Genomic DNA, 20,304 nt, shown 5'->3' with positions numbered 1-20,304 from the left:
TGTAGCTCCAGATGGGGAGGACTTCCTGTCATACATGCTCTGGAGCATCCTTCCCCGGTGTGTGACCAAGTAGATGGGCGTGACCCTAGCAGACCCTATAAAGGTGCCAGTCATGCAACCATCTCCCTCTCTTGCTCTTTTGGCCCTTTGGCTCTTGCACCTGCTCTTTTGCCATCTTCCTTCTGCTGGTTCTTAGCCAGCAGCACATGGCTCATCCTTACAGAGGATGGAAGGCACAAGTAGAAAGTCTGAGGCCTAGCTCAGACTTCTTTTCTCTACACATGTACCTGTAACTACAAGATAAAGGTTGCCTTCAGGACAATACTGTGAACTGAATGTAAATAAACTTTACCATTTCTTTTAAGAGAAGACTGTCGTGTCATTATTGTTTTTAAGAGGGAACCAAAGGGGAAATTTGCCAGGAACAATCCAATCTGGACAAGCCTGCCTGGATTGCTCAAATCAAATGATTCTAACAAATCATCAACTTGCTTCCAGCATTGTGCAAGGAAATGTGCTCTGCTACTAGCTCACTAGTGTGAGTAAAGAAGGATAATATTTAATCAGTATATCCTCTCCTGCTATCCACAACATCCCCACACTCCCAACTCCCCGCCACAGTAAACAGAACATCTCAAAGTACCACACAATCTACCATCCATTTACTCTGGAGCAATCGCTCGGATTAATGCAACATCATTGAAACATCTACAGGGCAACCGATCTGTGGATTGTGACAGGTTCTATGTGCTTGTTTGCCTGGCCTAAACACAGTTTTGTTTCCCTAATAGGGTGAGACATATTATTAATTTATCTTTATATCATATTGCATCCCTAAGCCTGAGGGTGGATAAAAACATGAGTAATATATAAATATTAAGTATACAGGAAAGGAAAATAACTTCATCCACCAGTGTAAAGATAGCACATATTTTATAGTTTCTTAAACCCTGGTAGGCTGCCTAGATATATGCATGTATACGCACGCCTTCATTCCTCGAAGATGCTGGAGCTTTGGCACACTGCCAGCAAACATATCTCCATGTGCTTTGCCGTTTAAATGTGGCAAACTGATTTATATTGCTAAGAAGGCACTCTTGGGTGATCTCAAGGCCTTTTTGCACATTACAGAACTCCTCCTTGGAAGTATTTTGCAGAAGGAAGCAATGTGCTAAATGTGTGTAAGCCAACACATGAAACAACTGCACACAGGCCCATTTTATCCATATGCCTACATGTTTTAAAAACTGCGATCAGGCTATGCATTCTATGTAATATTCACGCAAGGAAAGCACATGGGTTGCCAGGGCAGCCTTTGTTGGGATTCTGCAACTTCATGACAACAAGGATTGCTAACTGGAGTTGGTTACATGTAACAGATTTTGTCAGTTCTTAATCAGCTACAGGTATGTTTCTGGGCACAATTCAATAGTGCCTAGGAAGCACTACACAGCTTCGGACAAAGGTGTCTAAAAACTGCCTTTTTATCACATAAGTCTATTCAAACACTGTGTTCAGCAACTGAGGCTCTCCTCCATATTCCACCACCACCTGGTTAGCTGGTGGTGAGAGGAGGCAAGGTCTTTTTGGTTGTTGCACCCCATTTATGGAATGTCCTCCCCAGGAAGCTCACCCAACAGCATCCTTGATGTCACCCCAGTGTCTAGAAAATATATTATTTACTGCCCACTGTTTGAACTATCACTATGCATTTACTGCTTTGGTAAAGATTGTTTTAACCATTGCTCTGCTCTCTGTAGTTTGTTTTTATTCCAGTCCTTTATCATCCTTATTCAATATTGCCGTGAAAATTTAACTGAAGGGTAGCTGAAACACGGTTTTAAATGAAAAAGGAGAAGAAGAAATACCTGCCATACTGAATCAGTGCACTGATCTGTCAAGCCAAGTATAGCATACCTTGCCCAGCAATGGTCCCCAGGTCCTCGGCAGGTGGCTTACCCAGCCTTGCTCTGCGGCAGGAGTATGAAACCTGTGGCCCTCCAAATGCTGCTTAACTATAAATCCCATCATATCATCATCTTGGGCTGGAACTGATGTGCTTTGGGGTTCAGCAATCCCTCCCATCCTTAATATATGATATACCTTTTGGAGACACCACAGTCTGAATGATACACCTTCTCCATGGAAAATGAGTGTTCCAGCACTGAGCTATGAATGTACCCTTAAGAATGAAGGAGGGGAGTTTTAAAGAAATTGATATTAGGCAGGTTCCCTTTTTTGCATTATTTTTGACCATATATATCTCGACTTTAGCATATAACTTAATGATATACATTTATTAAATTCTGTTGATTTTTATCTATATCTTGATCATTTTATTAGGATGGCTGTTTTAAAGTGTCCTTATTGCTATTTTTAATGAATATTTTACACCATTTTATGCAAACCACTTAGCTTTTTTTTTTTACTCTGGTACATAAATCTTGTTAAAATAAATAAATATGGAACGTCTGAGTTTCATCAGCAGCAATGCATCTTTCTGCTAAAAAAAACTGTTGAGTTGGTTCTAAAAAAAACACACAGATAAAACTCCTACGGAACAAGCCACACCTGTAAAAAACAACAACACCCTCCTCTTTTACATGATTATTAGAACCGGATAATCCCTGTCCTATTTTGCATCTGGTCATCCCGCAAAGAGGAGAAACAGGCAAACACCTTTTTCTAATCAACAGTGCGTCCCATGTTGTAGGTAGCTCCCATTGTTGACTTGAAGCTAGAGAACATGAATGTGAAGGTAACATTGTGTCAACAAAACAGGATATCACAAATATGATGGGGGGGAGCAATATATTAGTATAAGATAATTCAGAGAATAGTGTTTTTTTTAAAAAAAAAATGATATCAGTTACACCAGTGTTACCACTATGAATATTTTTGGCTTATTCCTTTCCCACAAGTTTACTTAAATGGGTCTTTTGCTGCCTAATTTTGCATATATTTAGTCACTTTCCTCTAAATACATGTATGCTGCTTACCATCTAACAGCTAAGTTTTAATAAAAGCTCATTTAAATCTGTTAATTTATACAAATCTGCCACTGGGTAGATTTAATTTTTTTGGGGGAAGAATGGAGGAGTGTGGGAGTGTAGTGTTTTAGCACCGATGAAAGCCTAAAGTGAGGGAAAGAACGAGGACACTTCCAGAATAATTTGATCAGAAACATGTTTCACTGCATATAGATATAGGTAAATATTGATATTGGTATTGATATAGCAAAGAGAGACTGAGGAAGTAATGTTTTGAGTGGTTGGTTTAATAAGAATTCCTAATTAAGGGAGGGAATGGCCTTTTTTCTGCACAAGAAAAGTTTAGCCACCTTGGGTGACCTGTATTCCTCATCTAAAGAATTCCTGTATGGCACACCCCGTTCAATGTTGCAGGAAGGCAAACAATAACATAGCAATTTAATAATTTTATCCACATGGGATTAATGTGTGATACTGATGGAATTAATGTGTGCTTAGTCACTGAAGGACGTTGCTATGAGGTAGGATTGGATTTAATTGATCTCATCTTCCTCTGAGTTGTGCAATTACTTGTGCCATCCTCAAGACTGCAATAGGACATCAGATGTGGAATGAGATGGGCAAAGGAAGGTATTGTAGGGAGCAAACATCTTCCTTGCAGTAATAAGCTGGAGCTCCCAGAATCCTTCTGAAAAGCTTCCGGGTCAGATGCCAGGGACTGGCAGGTCTCTGAGGAGTGTGTGGCAGAGTCAGGGCCCCCTGAAGCTAATCCAAGGGAAGGGGCTAATAGAAGGGGGGAAATCTAAGCAGTCAGTGATGGAAGGAGGAGGTGCAGGACATGGCAGGAATGGAGGAAGAGACTGTTCTGGAGAGGAACAGGATGATAAGACTTCCCTCCGCCCCCTTCCCCACTGTCTCCAAGGATTAGGAGGGGCTTCAAGAGGCAGGCAGAGCAGCAACTTCCATGTAGAAGAAATCACAGGTTGTTTATGAATGCCCCATCAGGCGAGGGTACTTAAGTTTGGATGGAGGCATGGTCACGCCATTAATCCAGCAGTCCAGCTCAGGGCAGAAGCCTGGGGAGGAGATACCAGCTACTTAGTCGCCAAAACGGGGTGTGTGCTCAGTGCACCTTCAAGTGTGTGCTTTCTCCATAGAGAATTAAACCACAGTCTCTTTGTCCTCTTGGGCTAGGTGTGCTCAAGTCATGAAGTCATCTCACCGGTCTTACTTGCTATAGACCACAAGAGCTGGGTCCAACATCTAGGAGGTAGGATGCAACTGCTGCAAACCACTTGTAGCAGAATCTGTTTACTGTAAGTGCTACCATAAAGTAGCAGTGTGGTGCAATCCTATTCCCCTTTGTTAAGCACTAATCTCTACTGAATCCAATCAGACTTGCTACCAGGTATGCAAAGGACTGCAGCCCAGGAATGGTTTATGGGGGAAAGATGACACAGAACATTGCTGATTCGTTACTACTTGGAATGCTGGGGAAAGAACAGCCTGTATAGATAGATATCCATGGAATTCTGTAAAATTTCTCCCAAAGTTACATGCTGCTGCTTTCTAAAATAGTGGGTACTTGAGGCTTTTAATTGGAACCAGCAAAGGCAGGATAAGGAAGGAATTGAAACTCTTCCTCTACTGCCTTTTCAAATACCATTGCTTTTTTCTATTCTAGTTCTCAGCAACTTTTTCTAGAAAAGATGCAGGTCTAGTACAGTGGATGAGCGGGTTGCGAATGTGATCTTTGCGGGATGCACGTTCTCAACCCGCAGCTGCACATCTGCACATGCGCGGGTTGTGATTTGGCACTTCTGCGTATGCGCAAAGCGCGATTTAGCACTTCTGCACATGCGCGACTGCTGAAACCTGGAAGTAACCCGTTCCAGTACTTCTGGGTTTTGGCAGTCCATAACCCCCCCAAAAAATGCAACCTGAAGCTTCTGTAACCTGAGGTATGACTGTATCTAACACATGACCTCCAGTCTCCCTTCCATCAGTTCCTAGTTACAGTTTCCAGTGGTTGCTTCTCCCCCCCCCCAAATAAAAACCAAAATCGGGGGGGGGGGGGGAGTTCTACAGCACATCCTGTTCTGTGCAGGTCCTGAGATACATTTCTTCCATGTCTGTTAAATGACTGATCTTCTATGTCCCACAACTAGCACAAGTGAATTATACTTTGTAGATACCACTTCTACAAGGAGTCCTTTGCATGGTTCTTCTCTTGTTCACAAATCATCCCATGACAGCAAAAATCAGGTCACCTATGAGTATTCTTGTGCAGATAGGAAACAAAGACTAGGGAGTAATGATCTGTTAAAAATATCCCATGATTTCATGGTTTAACAGGAATTTGGAAACCAGATCTCTCTGTCATGGATGCTTCAGTTGTGATGCACTGCGGGGGGTTGGACTAGATGATCCTTGGGGTCCTTTCCAACTCTACAATTCTATGGAACCCAACACTCTAGGCATTGCAGATTATCAGCATTTTAATGATGCATCAACATGGTTTTAAAATACACACAAAGGTTGTTGTTTTTCCTCTTCCACTTACTTTGTTTTTCTTGTTAGTTAAATTTGCTATTAAAAAATAAAATAAAAATATTAACATGGAAACCTGAGACTGTTGGCTCCCTTGGAAGCAATGGCACCTGTTGCATGTTGGACTAGCAGGGTGGAAGGTAGGGAGGCCAACAGTAGGGGGAGCCAGAGCCAGTGACAGGCAGAGGCAACTAATTCTAGTTTTGCCCCTATCCTTCCTTGTTGCATTCTTGAAGGGCAACACTGGCCCAGTATACCTGAAGGAGCGTCTCCACCCCCATCGTTCAGCCGGGACACTGAGGTCCAGCGCCAAGGGCCTTCTGGCGGTTCCCTCACTGCGAGAAGTGAGGTTACAGGAAACCAGGCAGAGGGCCTTCTCAGTAGTGGTGCCCACCCTGTGGAACACCCTCCCATCAGATGTCAAGGAAATAAACAACTATCCAACTTTTAGAAGACATCTGAAGGTTTAGGGAAGTTTTTAATGTCTGAAGTTTTATTCTGTTTTTAATGTTCTTTTGAAAGCCACCCAGAATGGATGGGGAAACCCAGCCAGATGGGCAAGGAAGAAATATCATCATCATCATCATCATCATTATGAGAAGGAAGCTAAAAAGGCTATTTTCATCCTCTGGACTAGATCTATCATAGAAGGCAAGTAGGTGGGGGCTGGCTGTGAACAGAATAAGGTTGCTGAGGCAGCTCCCCATTCACCTGAACAGATCAGCCTGCACTGCTTGGAAGACATCCCAAGACAGCAGTCCCAATTTTACATGGGCAAGGAATTCTAGGTTAATTTCGGCTGAACTCCTGTTGTTGCCCATCTCAGGTCTTTTTCTTTTTTGCATATTCTCAAGGCAATTCTACACTCTGCCCACCTTTGCAGACTAAGGCTGTGAATCTGTGCACATGCACCTTAGAGTAGGTAGGTAGGTAGGTTGGGATTCATTTCTCAGTAGACATCTAGAACCATGTGTTAAGAACATCTTTCTGCTGTTTACCACCACATGGACTCCAATGGTTTAGGGCAGCACATGTGTTTTCATTGGTCTCCTTGGCACTTCTAGGCAGGGCTGGGAGAGACTCCCTGCCTGAAACCATGGTGAACCACTGGCAGTCAGGATGGCCAATGCTAAGCTAGACAGACCAATTTGTCTGACTCAGTATAAGGCATCTTTTTATACTCCTAAGATTTTAGCCTTAGAGAGGCTGTGTCTTTTTCAGCTCATCTGAGCATTCCATATCTTTAAAGAAATCAAGTACTGAAATATGCGAAAGAGGTTTTTGAAATAGTATTCTGATCACTACCACACACTGCTACCACCAATTCTGAAACTTGCAGGCAGATTTGCAGCATCTCAATTTGCAGAGGACAGTCAAAATCTTTGAGCAGGAACTCGGGTTGACCACTTGACCCATTGAAGATATGCATTACCAATGCCTTTCACATCCACTGTGACTTAAGCAACCTTCCATGTTTACCATGACTCACTCCTAGGATACAGAAAGTTGCCACCCAGTGCATCTGTGCAGCCTTTGGCAATCAATTTTACATCCTTTCGTCTGCCTGCCTGCCTTGTTCTCTACCAACTTCCATGCTGGTTTTGTATACATTGCTTCCACTGGGCAGGATCAGCTGGCAAAGGTCCACCTGAGCAGGGAATAAAGAAACAGGGGGAGGAGTCTGAGTCTTCCTCACCTCCCCAAAAAGAGATGCACCTGGGAATCAGGCTTTGCATTTTGCTTAAGTGCCCAGGTATGCATATTAAAATAAATGAGAAATGTTGAAAAGTGAAGACCGAACTTTGCAAATAATAAATGCAAGCTTTGAATACACTGTGCCTGAATGCTTCTTCTCCTTACATTTTTGACATTATTTTCCATAGGTGATGTTTGGGAGAATTTTCCCAAAATGGCAATTCTAACTCATCTTCTTACTTTCTTTTCTGTTCAATGATGCATCACAGCCAATGCAAATTCAGGAGAAATCAAGATTTCAGTCAATACTAGCCAAAGGACAAGAAGAAGCCCACCATCCCAAAACCCTTCTCAATGGAGCAGCTTTCAAACGAGCACCCCTTTTATTACCTGGCATGCCTATTTTATGCAACACCTCGATAAACACGTCAACTGTGCCAGGATCGAGAAATCAAGTATCAAAATATTGAGGCGTGAACCACCTGCTCTGAAAGTACTGGCAACCAGCAGACTTTGGGGTATGTTGAAAAGAGGGGGAAATGGGGGAAAGATTGGAGAGTATTTCCCTGGCAACAGAGCAGTACTTGTTCCCCAAGTCACTAAAGGATGCAGAAAACGCCTGTCAACAATGGCCTTTTCCAAATCCAATGAAGGTCGAAAATTAGCAGGCAGGCAATTCTTAGTCTATCGAACAAAACAACAGCAGAGTCATTGAGGGCTGGGAGTCTAATCCTTCCAGCTTTACCCCCTTCTCTCTCTCTCTCTCTCTCTCTCTCTCTCTCTCTCTCTCTCTCTCACACACACACACACACACACACACACACACACACGAAGTAAACTGCATGGTAGTTAGATTCCCAAGTGCTTGCATCCAAAACGCACGCATCACGTTTACGAATGCTATAGCGTATAGCGCTGCAATTTTGTTTTGTCACAAAGATGTCATTAGGAAGAACATATGCTAAACACCTAGATGCAGTAGGGTACGAAGCCCGAATAGTATTCCGTTCCCACATGAACCCAGTGATGGTTGCATGAGCCTCCTACCCCTCCCCCCCTTTCGCAAAAAGAAAGAAACGTTGCTCCAAAACAGGCGTCAAAATGAAAGAAGAAGGGGGGAAAGGAACGGGGTGTGCGCCACGCACGTTTCTCGCCCGCAGGAACAAAACGAGAAAAGAAAAAGGGGGGAAAGTCAGTGCCTCATCTCGAGCAACCAAATATCCTCCAAATGTCGTAATTTGGACACATCTCTCCTGAAAGCCCCCCTCCGTCCCCCCTAGCCTGACTCGTATGCGCTGGGACCCTTTAAACAAAGAGGAGCGGCTGGTGGGGAGAGGGAAAGGGGTCCCTGTTTTGGTCGCCTCCTTAAGAAATGCCTCGCCGCTGCAGCTGTCGATTGCGCGCGCGCGCGCGTGTGCATACGTGTGTGTGTGTTTGAGCAAAGGCGAGCGGAGCTTAAAGTATTTTCCATTTCATCAGAGAACATATATCCCTTTACTGGTTCACTAAAATGTTGGCTTTTTTTTTTTTTTTTAATGCCCACCCCTTTTCCCATTCGCCCCTGTCTGCTGCGAAGCGCGGCGCAGGCATACAATCGCCGAGAGCTCACGACGCTCAGTGAGCGCTCGGTGCCTCTGCGTGCTGTAGCTACATACTGCTTCTGCTGGAAGGAAGGGATCCTGGGCTGCCGCTCTCGCTCTCTGCTCTTAAGCATCTCCGAACCAGCAAGGCGAACCAGCAATGGGGAATAAAGCCATCTTTATGCCGCCGGTCCGGTCAGGGAAGGAATGGTAAAGCTGCATCAGAGGAGTCAATAAAAAACAAAACAAAAACAAAAAAATTTGGTGCTTGCCGCCGCCCGCGTCTGCAAGGATGGACATGAAAGGGAATGTCAAATCCTGGGAAGCCGTTAAGTAAAGAGGTTTTGTTTTTTTGGGTTTTTTTGGAAGGGGTTTCTCTCTCTTTTTCCCCCCTTTCATTTTTTTTCTCCTTGCCCTCCCCCTCCTCTCTCTCCCTCCCCACGTCACAGTATTAACCGCAGAGGAAGGGAGGGAAGAAAAAAAAAAAGAACAGAGGGGGAGAGAAGGGAGAGGGGGGGAAAGGCAAGGAAGGAAGGAAGGAAGATCAAGCCTTATGCCCATACTTCTGAAACTTGAAGGTCCTGGGAGTCAGCTTAAAAATCAGGGAGGAGAGTGGAGAGGAGGGGAGAGAAGCTAGCTGGACTTGCCTCTCGCCCTTTGAGACGGAGCAAAGTGAGACATTGTGAGCCTGCCAGCCTCACAGAACGCTGAAAGAGACAGAATTTGTAGCAACAGAGAGCTCTTTTGGAGCCTTGCATATAATTAAGTCCAAACACAAAGGAAGCCGCTGAATGGAGGTTGTCACTCTCTGGAAAAGGGTGGGTAAGGCACTTTTTAATTTCATTCTTTCGTGAAGAGAGAGATCTTTTTTTTTTCTTTTTTCTTTCTAAAAGAATTGTTCTTTTCTATGCCGCGGCAGCTAAAATGGACAAGACCCCTTGTACCTTTTGAATGCCTCTCTGAACTTTAATGCTGTACAGATTTTTGCATGCTGTTTTGTTTTGTTCTTTTTGAAAAACAGGGCAAAAGCCCCGAAAGTGAAATCTTTGGCCCCCATGGTTCTCTTGTTTTTGCCTCGCCCCCACCCCCTCGCCCCCTGTTTTACATACAATATGATGCAGAATTCGTAAAGGGAACTGTCGGACAAAAGATTCAATGGACATTCTCGAGCGCATTTGGGGATATTCTCGCTAATGGATTTCCTTCTTATTGGTGTCTGTTTAAACTGGCTGCTGAGGAAGCCCCCAGGGTTGATCCTGTGCACACTGGGTCTCTTTTTCAAAATGCTTCCAGCCGTGAATAGTGGGTGTCCGCAGCTCTGCCGGTGCGAGGGGAGGCTCTTCTACTGCGAGTCCCTGAATCTCACAGAGATGCCGCACAACCTGTCGGGCGTGATGGGCTTGTCGTTGCGGTACAACAGCCTTTCCGAGCTGCCTGACGGACAGTTCACAGGGTTAATGCAACTCACGTGGCTATATCTGGATCACAATCACATTTGCTCAGTGGAGGAAAATGCCTTTGAAAAGCTGCGGCGAGTTAAGGAGCTCACCCTGAGTTCCAACAAAATCACACAACTGCCCAACACCACCTTCCGGCCCATGCCCAACTTGCGCAGTGTGGATTTATCCTACAACAACCTGCAGGCTCTGGAGCCGAACCTGTTTCACGGCTTGCGGAAGCTGACGACGTTGCACATGCGGTCCAACGCTATCAAGTTTGTGCCTGTCCGAATATTCCAAGACTGCCGCAGCCTGAAGTTCCTGGACATAGGATACAATCAGTTGAAAAGCCTGGCTCGAAACTCTTTTGCAGGCTTGTTCAAACTCACAGAGTTGCACCTGGAGCACAATGACTTGGTGAAAGTGAACTTGGCCCATTTCCCCAGGCTCATCTCCTTGCACTCCCTCTGCTTACGCAGGAATAAAGTCACTATCGTGGTGAATTCCTTGGACTGGACATGGAAATTAGAGAAACTGGACCTCTCGGGCAACGAGATTGAATACATGGAGCCTCACGTTTTTGAAAGTGTACCTCAACTCCAGTCCCTGCAGCTGGATTCCAACCGGCTCACCTACATCCACCCGAGGATCCTAAACTCCTGGAAGTCCCTCGTGAGCATCAGTCTTTCTGCAAATGTCTGGGATTGTGGACGTAACATTTGCGCCTTGGCCTCTTGGCTGAGCAACTTCAAAGGCCGCTACGACAGCAACCTCCTCTGTGCCACCCCTGAATACACACAGGGTGAGGATGTCTTAGATGCAGTATATGCTTTTCACTTATGCGAAGATGCAACCGACCCAACGATGGACATTAACCTCCTGTCTGCTGTAGCAAACAACAGTGACCAAACGTTCAGCTACAGCCCTGCCACAATGAACTACGATGTGCAGGATATCGAAGGGGATAGAACGACAAATGCCATCACGGTAACTATGCCCAACGAGAACACCGAGAATGCTGTTCAGATCCACAAGGTGGTCACAGGGACCATGGCCCTCATCTTCTCGTTCCTCATAGTAGTTTTGGTGTTGTACGTTTCATGGAAGTGTTTCCCTGCCAGCCTTAGGCAACTGAGACAGTGTTTTGTGACACAGCGCAGGAAGCAAAAACAAAAACAAACCATGCATCAAATGGCTGCTATGTCAGCCCAGGAGTATTACGTTGATTACAAACCCAACCATATTGAAGGTGCTCTGGTGATCATTAATGAGTATGGATCCTGTACTTGCCACCAGCAGCCAGCAAGGGAATGTGAGGTGTGATTTAATTCTTTTCCAGTGGGGGATTTAACACGGTGTGTGCAACCAAATAGCAGTGGGCAAATTAAAGGACAGTTGGAGGGTTGACGTTTGCTTACCAATGCCCTTCTTTGCTGAAATTGTTTTAAAAAATAAAAAGAGGAGCTGTCCCAAAAAAGAGAGAGACTTGATATTTTAGCTTTATTGTGGCTTAAAACCTTCAAGACATTCAACTTTCAAAAAGAAATAAGATATTTCACATTAACAGCTCTCTTTACAGATCTGTCAATATTCAGAAAAAAAAATCAGAGTGTAAAAAAGTACCAATTATTGATTTTTTTTGTAAAACTACAACAAAAATATGTTTAAAATAAAAGCAAAATAGCATTTACAGTTTTTACAGACTGGTGTACGTTACCTGGATTGTGTATATGGAAATATATGGGGGGGCAGAAAGAGAGAGAATGAGAGAGGGAGGGAGGGAGCATGAATTTTATCTCTCTTGCCCATGTAGCTGTTTAAAGTAAGCCAAAAAGAAACACACATTTGAATTAACTTGATGGGTTCATGGTGCGAAAATTATTAGGTACTTGTGGTTGGTTGTACCATGATGTGGATTGTGTATTTGAATACAGGGCACTGAAAATTATTTTCTCCTCCTTATTATGCTACCTGTAAAACCTATATATAGTCTCCAAGGGGCTGGTCTGATTGGAAAAGTGGATGTTCCAGTAGCTGCTGTGTCACTCTGTCAACACTGCAGAGGGCTTAAAAACACACCTTCCCTGTAAGTTGCTTTAAGAGCCTCACACAAAAAAATGCAGCCTCTCTGTCAGTCTCTCTCTCTCTCTCTCTCTCTCTCTCTCTCTCTCATTTGGGATCAAAATGGACCCCATCACATTATTCCAATTGGTGGGATAGGGTTGGGCAAAACAGCAACAGAAAGCCTGCTCCAACTTGCCATTTTTACCTCTTCCTCTGAGGACTCAAAGACTTATATCAGGTCTCCCACTATCTCCCCCAAAATTCACTGTTTTATGTGGTAGCCCCCCCAAAAGTAAGGGGAACTATTCAATCCATGCTCCACAGAGCAAGGTGAGAGGGGGGGGATTCATTTGTAGTGGCAAAAGCTCTGTGCATGTGGCTCAGGAGTAAAATCCTCAGCATAACGCACCGAAGGTATCTTTGCATACAGAATGGTTAGAATATGCCTCTGGTTGCAACAGTGAGACCATATAAGAAGAAGAAGTGGGGGCAGGGGGACGTAGCCCATCCCTAGGTGGCCTTATTAGTCAATGTGTGTGTGAGAGAGAGAGAGAGAGAGAAATCACACATTTTGCATCTCTGGCTCATTGCTTGAGTGGATGTCATTAAGTACAATCAGCAAAACTTGCCATCAAAGCCACTTGGTGGTTTTCTTTCAGTGCTCCTCTAAAAAAATGGCTGCATTATGTTAGCCCCCTTCCTCGTGTTTTTTAAAAACCTGTCACCCCCTAGGCTATGGCCAAATCTACCAAATGCACTTTTAGAACAGTATGCAGGCCTACACACCATACCTGTGGAATTTCCCCCTCCGTAAAATGCAAAATCAGGCAAGTGCATATTTCTCTCATCATAATCAGATAGTTTATCGTTGAAATGGAGAAAGGATGAGTGGGTTCCCCCCACCCCCACAAACAACACATGCTCTGCCTATTTTTCATGAGTGGCAGAGACAGAAGCAAATGCCACGGTGGTATCTTACATTTAATTATCTCAAAATGTCACTGCTTTGAAGCAAATAGATGTAGGAAGGAGATAGCTAACACCTGCTTGAAAATGCAATAAATAAATAAAAGTGTGGGGTGGAGGAGGGGGCTAGAGGTCCATAAAATGCATACAAGGCGTGAGTTCAGCTAGACTCCCCCTCCCAACCCCCCAAACCCCTCCCCACATAGCAGTTCCTTCTCCTGGCAGGGAAATAGACAATGTTTACTCTATCTGGCCAACTCCTGAACCACTGATAAAGCACAACCTAAATTGAATTACAGAGCCCCAAGCGATAAATAGGGCTGCTTTAAGTTAGGAGAGGGCACATTCTTCCCTGCAAAGCCTAATGCCACACTGAATGTACATGTCCCAAACCCTGTTAGACTTCAGTTAAAGGTTCTGGCATTTGCAGAATGGCTAGAGGCAGCCTCCTACTGGAGCAAAGGTGGCATAGTTAAGAACAACGCATATTTTGTGCAATGCTGAGTTAAGAGGAAATCATGCAGATTCCTCTCAATCATGATATCCTTTTTGGGCACTTTGCTTGGTGAATATCTGGAGAATGTAGCTTTCAAAAGCCCCATAAATCTGTACAAAGCTATCAGCAGTGCCTTTTTGTGTAAATATATATTTAGATGCTTTATTCAAAGAGGTATGACAAGAAATACTCGAATGGAACTGCTATATATAAGTGATAGCAATACAATCCGTGCCAATAATGGGCAGCTCTCCTTGACTCCTGTTGCTACATGGATAGATTGTTGGGGGTGGCAAGACATATGCATGAATTTTCATGGATGTGTATGGTTGTTTAGAATTGCATGACTTTGCTTTAAGGTTACAGGGTTTGCAAGATGGCACTTAGAGACTCTGAAAGAACTTGATCAGGAATTGGCTGTGTTTCCAGTTGTGCAGAGGATGGGCAGACAGAAAAGCTGGCAGACAGGCAGGGGAGAAGAACTAGTAGCAGCACCAATGGGAAGAAATGAGCAAAGATGTCTGGCCCCTTCCTATGGTTGCAATTTTAAACCAGGTACTGCAAGATTTTATTTGATTTCAGAGTCATGCTTTGGAAGTCCATTCCCTTTGCTGCTACTTTACCAGCATGAGCCAATACCATAATGTATTAGCAATCTAGTTCTGAAAGGCAAAGTGCATGCTGTTGTCAAAATTTTGCATAAAAAAACCATTGCAGTGTCAATTGCTTTTAGATGTTTCACCAAAATTGGTGGGAAATGGGTAAAGTGAAAGAAGGAGAATAAGCAGAACAGGACACATGGGAAATCCCAACACATGGGGCAAATGAAGAAGTAACCCAGTAATAAACCCCCACCAAAAAAACAACAACCAATCCACACCCTGGTACTCCATGGGCTACTTTCAAGACAATGAAAAGTTATCACAAGAAATGAATTAATAATTGCTTTCCTGCAATCCAAATCAGATTGCAGTCATTCCCACCTTTCCAGGCAGCTGTCAGAGATCTGATTAAACACCACTGCATTTAAAGTGCATGTGTAACAGCAGCAACAGGAGAGAGAGCTCTGACCGGAGCTCTTTCTAATTCCCACACTGAACTAACTGACCACAGTATCAAAAGCATCTGTTTGCTTTCACCAATTAAACTGGCGATGAGACAGGCAGACAAGCAGGCACCCCCCAAAATTTAAACCCTGCCTCACAGGAGGTTTTCTGGTACAAGCATCCATCCTGTTGGCATGTGTCTTTTCTACACACATACACACCTACACAAGCGCATACAGTCGTGATTTTGGGCACCCCGACAGTGCAGAGTTTTGAATGCGTATTCGGAATGATTTATCTTCCTCCAGGTCTCCCTCTTCTGTAGCATGAAAGGGGAAGAATTTGCAAAATCAGTGCCAAGGTGCCACTTTCCGTATATGTTTTGCATCTAGAAAATGTGGAGGACCTGTGAGCCACTGACTTGAGTGCTTGCAGGGGTCTCGGTGGGAAGCCTGCTGTGCATTGTATGTGCAGCAATCTCTACCATCCCCATTGAGGGGATGAAGGAGGGGAGCTCAACTGCCAGCTGAAAGGCAGTAACCTATAAATATATTCCCCAGATTGTGAGATCCTGCTCAGGGAAGGAGGGCAAGCAATCCCACCAGCTCGGAGAGGGAAACAGAGGTTGCTTCGGAGAAGGACACATAGAACGTGCTCCTTCACTGCCTGCCTGCCCCTGAGAGGAAAGGGATGCTGAACAAAGCCCCACTTATACCAAATGCCTAGATTGTCAGAACTGGGAGCAACATGACTTAGAGGGTGCATAGCTGGGACAGAAATGTATTCAATGGGAAAAAAGGAAGGAAGAAATCAGTGAAGCTGAGTGAGTATGAGTACGTACGTGTGTGTGTGTGTGTGTGTGTGTGTGTGTGTGTGTGTTTCTCTCTCTCTCTCTCCCCCTCTCCCTCACCCCCCTCTTGACAGGGGTGTGTGGTGTTTTTTTGGGGGGAGAGGATATGTCTTAGGGAAGTGGCAGAGGAGAAAAGGTTTGCAGAAAGTGTAAGTAAAGATGAAAGGGCAACACAATACAAAAATTGCACATGTCTTTTGCAAGAAAGATTAGAAGGCATTAGGATGTAATGAGGATGGGGATGCTTTGAAAGGGTATTTTGTTATCTTTTTCAGAGTATGTTTGTTCTTGGCGGTGTGGAAGTGTAGTAGAAAAGGAGTAGGGAGAGTCATAGGTACACAGCTGATGTAACACTACAAAAGTAAATCAATCAAACTGTCTCAGCTTCTTCCGCGGAACTCCAGCAGTTGTGGCCACTGGAGTTTCTCCTGTGGAATATCACCACCACCAGACCATCACGCGAAGCAGCAATTATCAGGGGATCACCAAGGGGAAACTCTGGCATAAATAAAAATGGTTATGTTGCCTGCCCACCCCCCACATTTCCTGCAAGGAGGGGAAGAGACAAAACTCTCTTCCTCCTCAAGGTGTCTGCAGACTTACTTCCCAGAGCACATTCTCTCCCTGCTCTTGCCAGCAAAACCAGCCATGGTGCACTTAGTTTGAACCAGCTGCAGGGTCCCGCCCCACAATGAGTTTCTAGAGAGCTCGGTACAGATAACAGAGAAGTGTTCCTAATACTTCTAAAATATGACAGCTCTAAATTAGGGACGCTTAAAAAAAAGAACCAAGGAGCAAATGAAACCATAAAAATATCAGCACATTAAAGAAATTATTGTGACAGGCATGGCTTGTTGTTGTTGTTGTTGTTGTTGCTGTTGTTACCAGCCATAATAGGAATTTTTTTTTCTATCTCTAACCTCTATCCCTTCTCTCTGTAGAGTACCAGGCTTGTTATTTATTATTTAGTTGTTGTTGAAAACCAGCTATTTCTATGGATGGTGGAGGGAATCACTCAAAATATATTGAAACCCAGGCTGCAGAATAACAGATCTCCCATTGTATCATCAGGCCCTGGACTCAGGCACACTCTAAGCACCAGTGGCGTGTGGTCAGTGGACTAGGGGGATTAGGTAGTCCGAAAGCCCTCCCACCACCTCCCCAAACCCTGCCCCGACCCCAGCATCCTGTCAGAGGTCTGGCGTCTCCTTCCCAAAGTCCAGGAAGCTTCTGCTTGGCTTAGGGAGGGAGGCACGTAATGGTCATATTGCCCCCTCCTCCAAAAAAATCGCCCTCACAAGCTGGAGTCTCTGGACTTAACTGTTCCCCTATGGAAAATTTCACGGCATGCCACTGCTTAGGACAGGGGTTAGCAAACTTTTTCAGCAGGGGGCCAGTCCACTGTCCCTCAGATCTTGTGGGGGACCGCACTATATATATTTTCGGGGGGGGGGGGGATGAATGAATTCCTACGCCCCACAAATAACCCAGAGATGCATTTTAAATAAAAGGACACATTATACTCATGTAAAAACACACTGATTCCCGGACCGTCCACGGGCCGGATTTAGAAGGCGATTGGGCTGGATCTGGCCCCTGGACCTTAGTTTACCTACCCATGGCTTAGGACCAGCTTTCTTAAGCCAATGCAATGGCAACCACATACCCGTTGGGTTTCTTTTTTATTTCCCTCTCATGGATGATTGGTCAACAAGCTACAAGATTTCTTATTACACATTCTCGTCCTGACCATATGCATGTACCAGTCTGGTGCGAAGACACCCAAGGCTCCGGCCTGAAAGAGCTATATATACACACTCGTTTTTCTTGAGCCTGCATTAATTCATTGCTTCATTTTGTCAGTTCTCTTTTGCTGGTGGTTTGGAGAAAGCCAGCAATCTAAAGGTTAATATTCCAGTTAATTCCCCCGTGTGTAGCCGGTGTGTAGCTGGAGCATCTCCTTATTCCAGACAAGTATTTGGAGTGACTGGTTTGGTTGGTTTTTTTTAAAAAAAAAATAATACTAATAAAATAGAAAATAAATCAAAATCTGCCCAAAGGTACATTTGCTGCAGCATAGGCACCTGGTGGTGGGAAGGAGAGGAGACAATGCCTCGTGGTCAGAAAAATAGCCTGGAAAAGAGGTAAATTAAACTATACAATATTCTGGCAAGGCAAAAGGGGGGGGGATGCAATTTGGTGGGTGGGTGAGAGAAACCCACATGAACGCAGAAGAACACTGTGATTTTATTTTATTTTTAAATGGGACTGTGTCTGGCTTTATAATGAATGCATTTGTTGTGAAACCTGGTGAGCATCTCCAAGCTGCATGCAATTTCTTCCTCTCTCCTTTATTAAGAACATCATGCCATTTTTGGTATTCAAGAACACACACGCTCCCTTTCCTCGCAGTTAAGCCACTTCCCCCACCTCCCCACTCTTGTTCTCTAGTATTGATCATCCATAACACTCTAATTTTCAAGGGGAGGGAAAAGGAAAGAGGAGATGTGATTTTCTTTTCTCTCCCTTTAATTTCTTTTTGATAAATAATGAAAGGCGAAGTATCAAAAAGAGAAACGAGAGGTAGGGTATGAATTAGCTTAATGTGATCCGATGCAGAAGGACGAAAAAAAGGAAGGAAGAAAGAAAGAAAGAAAGAAAGAAAGAAAGAAAGAAAGAAAGAACTCCAGCCCGCCCTAGTGCCTTTAAGAACCACTGATCCTAATGAGAAGGGCTATGTCCTTAAATTCCCTCTCTACAAAACCAAAAAGGAATATAAGAGCTTGAGATGGGGTAGATTACACCCCTTACGATGTGTGCATGGTCATTAGCTAAGGTGGGTAGGAAAATGCACACCCCCCAAAAAAATGTGCTATTAATAGTACTATAATAGCATAATTAATATCTTAAGAGAGCCAGAGTATTCCAGGAACTTGGGCTGAAGCAAGATTGGCCACTGAATTCACAGTTCTATTTTGGGAGCTTTCAACAAGGTGCCTCTTTCTCTCCCCCCCCTTTCAATGCTGCTTCAGGGAGCTTGCAAACAGGGACCCACCCAAGCATTTGCCACTGTGTAGAGGAAAAGGAGGGCATCACTGTCTTGCCCAGGGAACTAAGCGGTGCTGCTTCCCTCTCACCATGCTGCCCTCTGGAGGTGGTAATGGAACTGCACTGGAAGTGGGGAAACTCACACCTGTTTCCACGCTTACCCTTCCTGTTCTGCGGCAATGGCAGCGCTTGCCCTCACAGCGCAGCACATACACGGCTGGCTGGACGGTGGTGTGACATCATCTCATTACGTGAGCCCTGACTATACAGTGCGGGTCAAGACAAAAGGGAATCAGGTGAGGCACAGAGAAGTGGCACACTTTGTCTATTAATTAATTAATTAATTAATTAATTAATTAATTAAAATCTTCAAAAGGGTGTGTGAAAAAGTGTCTCCCCCCCATGATATTTTGTACTACTCCAGACATTCCCTTCTTTTCCTAAAATAAAAATAAAAATCAGCACTGCCACAGTTAAGACAGTAAGTTGTGACACAAGGAGTTTTTAATTCAAATTACATCTCCATCATAAACATGTTTGGTGGTCTTCATGCAGTACATGCCATTCTCTCTCTGCCTCAGCACCTCCCCTATGTCTGCAGAATGGGAATAGTAATGCTGGCATACAGTAAAATGCAGGACTGCTGCCACACTTCTTGGCTAATTAAGGCTGGATCTAGACCCATCAGAGAAGCGTTTCAGTTTAAAGCGTTGTAAGTTTAAACAGGGAAAACAGGTAGAGAAAAACGGGACTCCACGTCGCCATCTGGTGGCACAACGTTATATCGCACATGCAACACATATAAATCCCTTTTTCTTTACCAGTCTAGCTGAGCCCTAAGAGTTTTAGTCAATTAACTAATCAATTATTTTTCCACTGATTTCATGTTTTGCATAAGGCACTGACTCAGAGTCTGCATTCTTCCAGCATATATGTTGCATACAGGGTTGTGCAAAGTCCCACCCCTCCAGCCATGCAAACTTCTCCCCCATGAAAGTGGGGAACATTACAGAGATCTGAAGCAAAATACAATGTCAGGTGCAACAGGTTGGTAACCAGCTGAGTGTGTTATCTAACCTTCCCCCTTCCCCTCTTAATGAAGATGGCACAGTATTAAATTATGCTTGACTGATGTCATTACTGGGTAAGCACACAGTCCCCCTTGTTTACATATTTTGCCCTTCTGTGCTCATTTTCAAGACGTGCTGTTCTGTTCTTTCTCATCCCCCTCCTGCAAACAGGCAAGCTGTGTAACTGCAGAGTTTAATGACAGAAGACCTCAAATTGTTTTCTCAATAAAGTCCCTGACAAGAAATATACATGTGTGTATTAAGCTGGTAGAGAAAGGGCTTATCCAATTAAGCTCTTCAGCCTCATTGGAACAATTCTGCTCTCCTTCTGCTCTAATGGTTACTAAGGGAGGCAGTGGAGGGGAAAGGAGTCTAAGAAAGAAGCTTCTTGGTAGATATAGAGCTTTGATTGGGCACATTAAAAAAAAAAAAAAGGCAATGGGGAAAATTGGTGTTAAGCTTTATCCATTTATATAGTTTTCCCATCCTCTCCACAATCTTCAAATTAGT

The 20,304-nt window shown here is 44.2% G+C and overlaps 2 protein-coding genes across 5 annotated transcripts in view; one reads left to right on the top strand and one right to left on the bottom strand.

The window, feature by feature from the left end:
- The window catches only part of CTNNA2 (catenin alpha 2), a 547,409-nt gene that overhangs the window by 199,437 nt on the left and 327,668 nt on the right, over positions 1 to 20,304 (bottom strand). Inside the window, exon 1 of one of the 4 annotated variants that reach the window (XM_028744071.2) lies at positions 8,891 to 9,018. The exons of the other annotated variants lie outside the window; for them this stretch is intronic. The gene's annotated coding sequence lies outside the window, so the exon portion shown is untranslated. Of the gene's footprint in view, positions 1 to 8,890; positions 9,019 to 20,304 lie in introns of those variants that run through there. 4 annotated transcript variants of the gene reach the window in all.
- Positions 9,512 to 11,949, top strand: LRRTM1 (leucine rich repeat transmembrane neuronal 1). The gene has a single exon (XM_028744072.2). The coding sequence runs from the start codon at positions 10,009 to 10,011 to the stop codon at positions 11,575 to 11,577; it is 1,569 nt and encodes a 522-aa protein (XP_028599905.1). The 5' UTR covers positions 9,512 to 10,008; the 3' UTR covers positions 11,578 to 11,949.

The sequence above is a fragment of the Podarcis muralis genome, chromosome 9, assembly GCF_964188315.1.
Source record: "Podarcis muralis chromosome 9, rPodMur119.hap1.1, whole genome shotgun sequence".
NCBI classification, from domain to species: Eukaryota; Metazoa; Chordata; class Lepidosauria; order Squamata; family Lacertidae; genus Podarcis; species Podarcis muralis.
This window is presented reverse-complemented; position numbering and strand designations above follow the sequence as displayed.

Coding starts and splice junctions, on each gene's coding strand:
- LRRTM1 (XM_028744072.2), top strand. CDS start 10,009: ATGGATTTCCTTCTTATTGGTGTCTGTTTAAACTGGCTGCTGAGGAAG.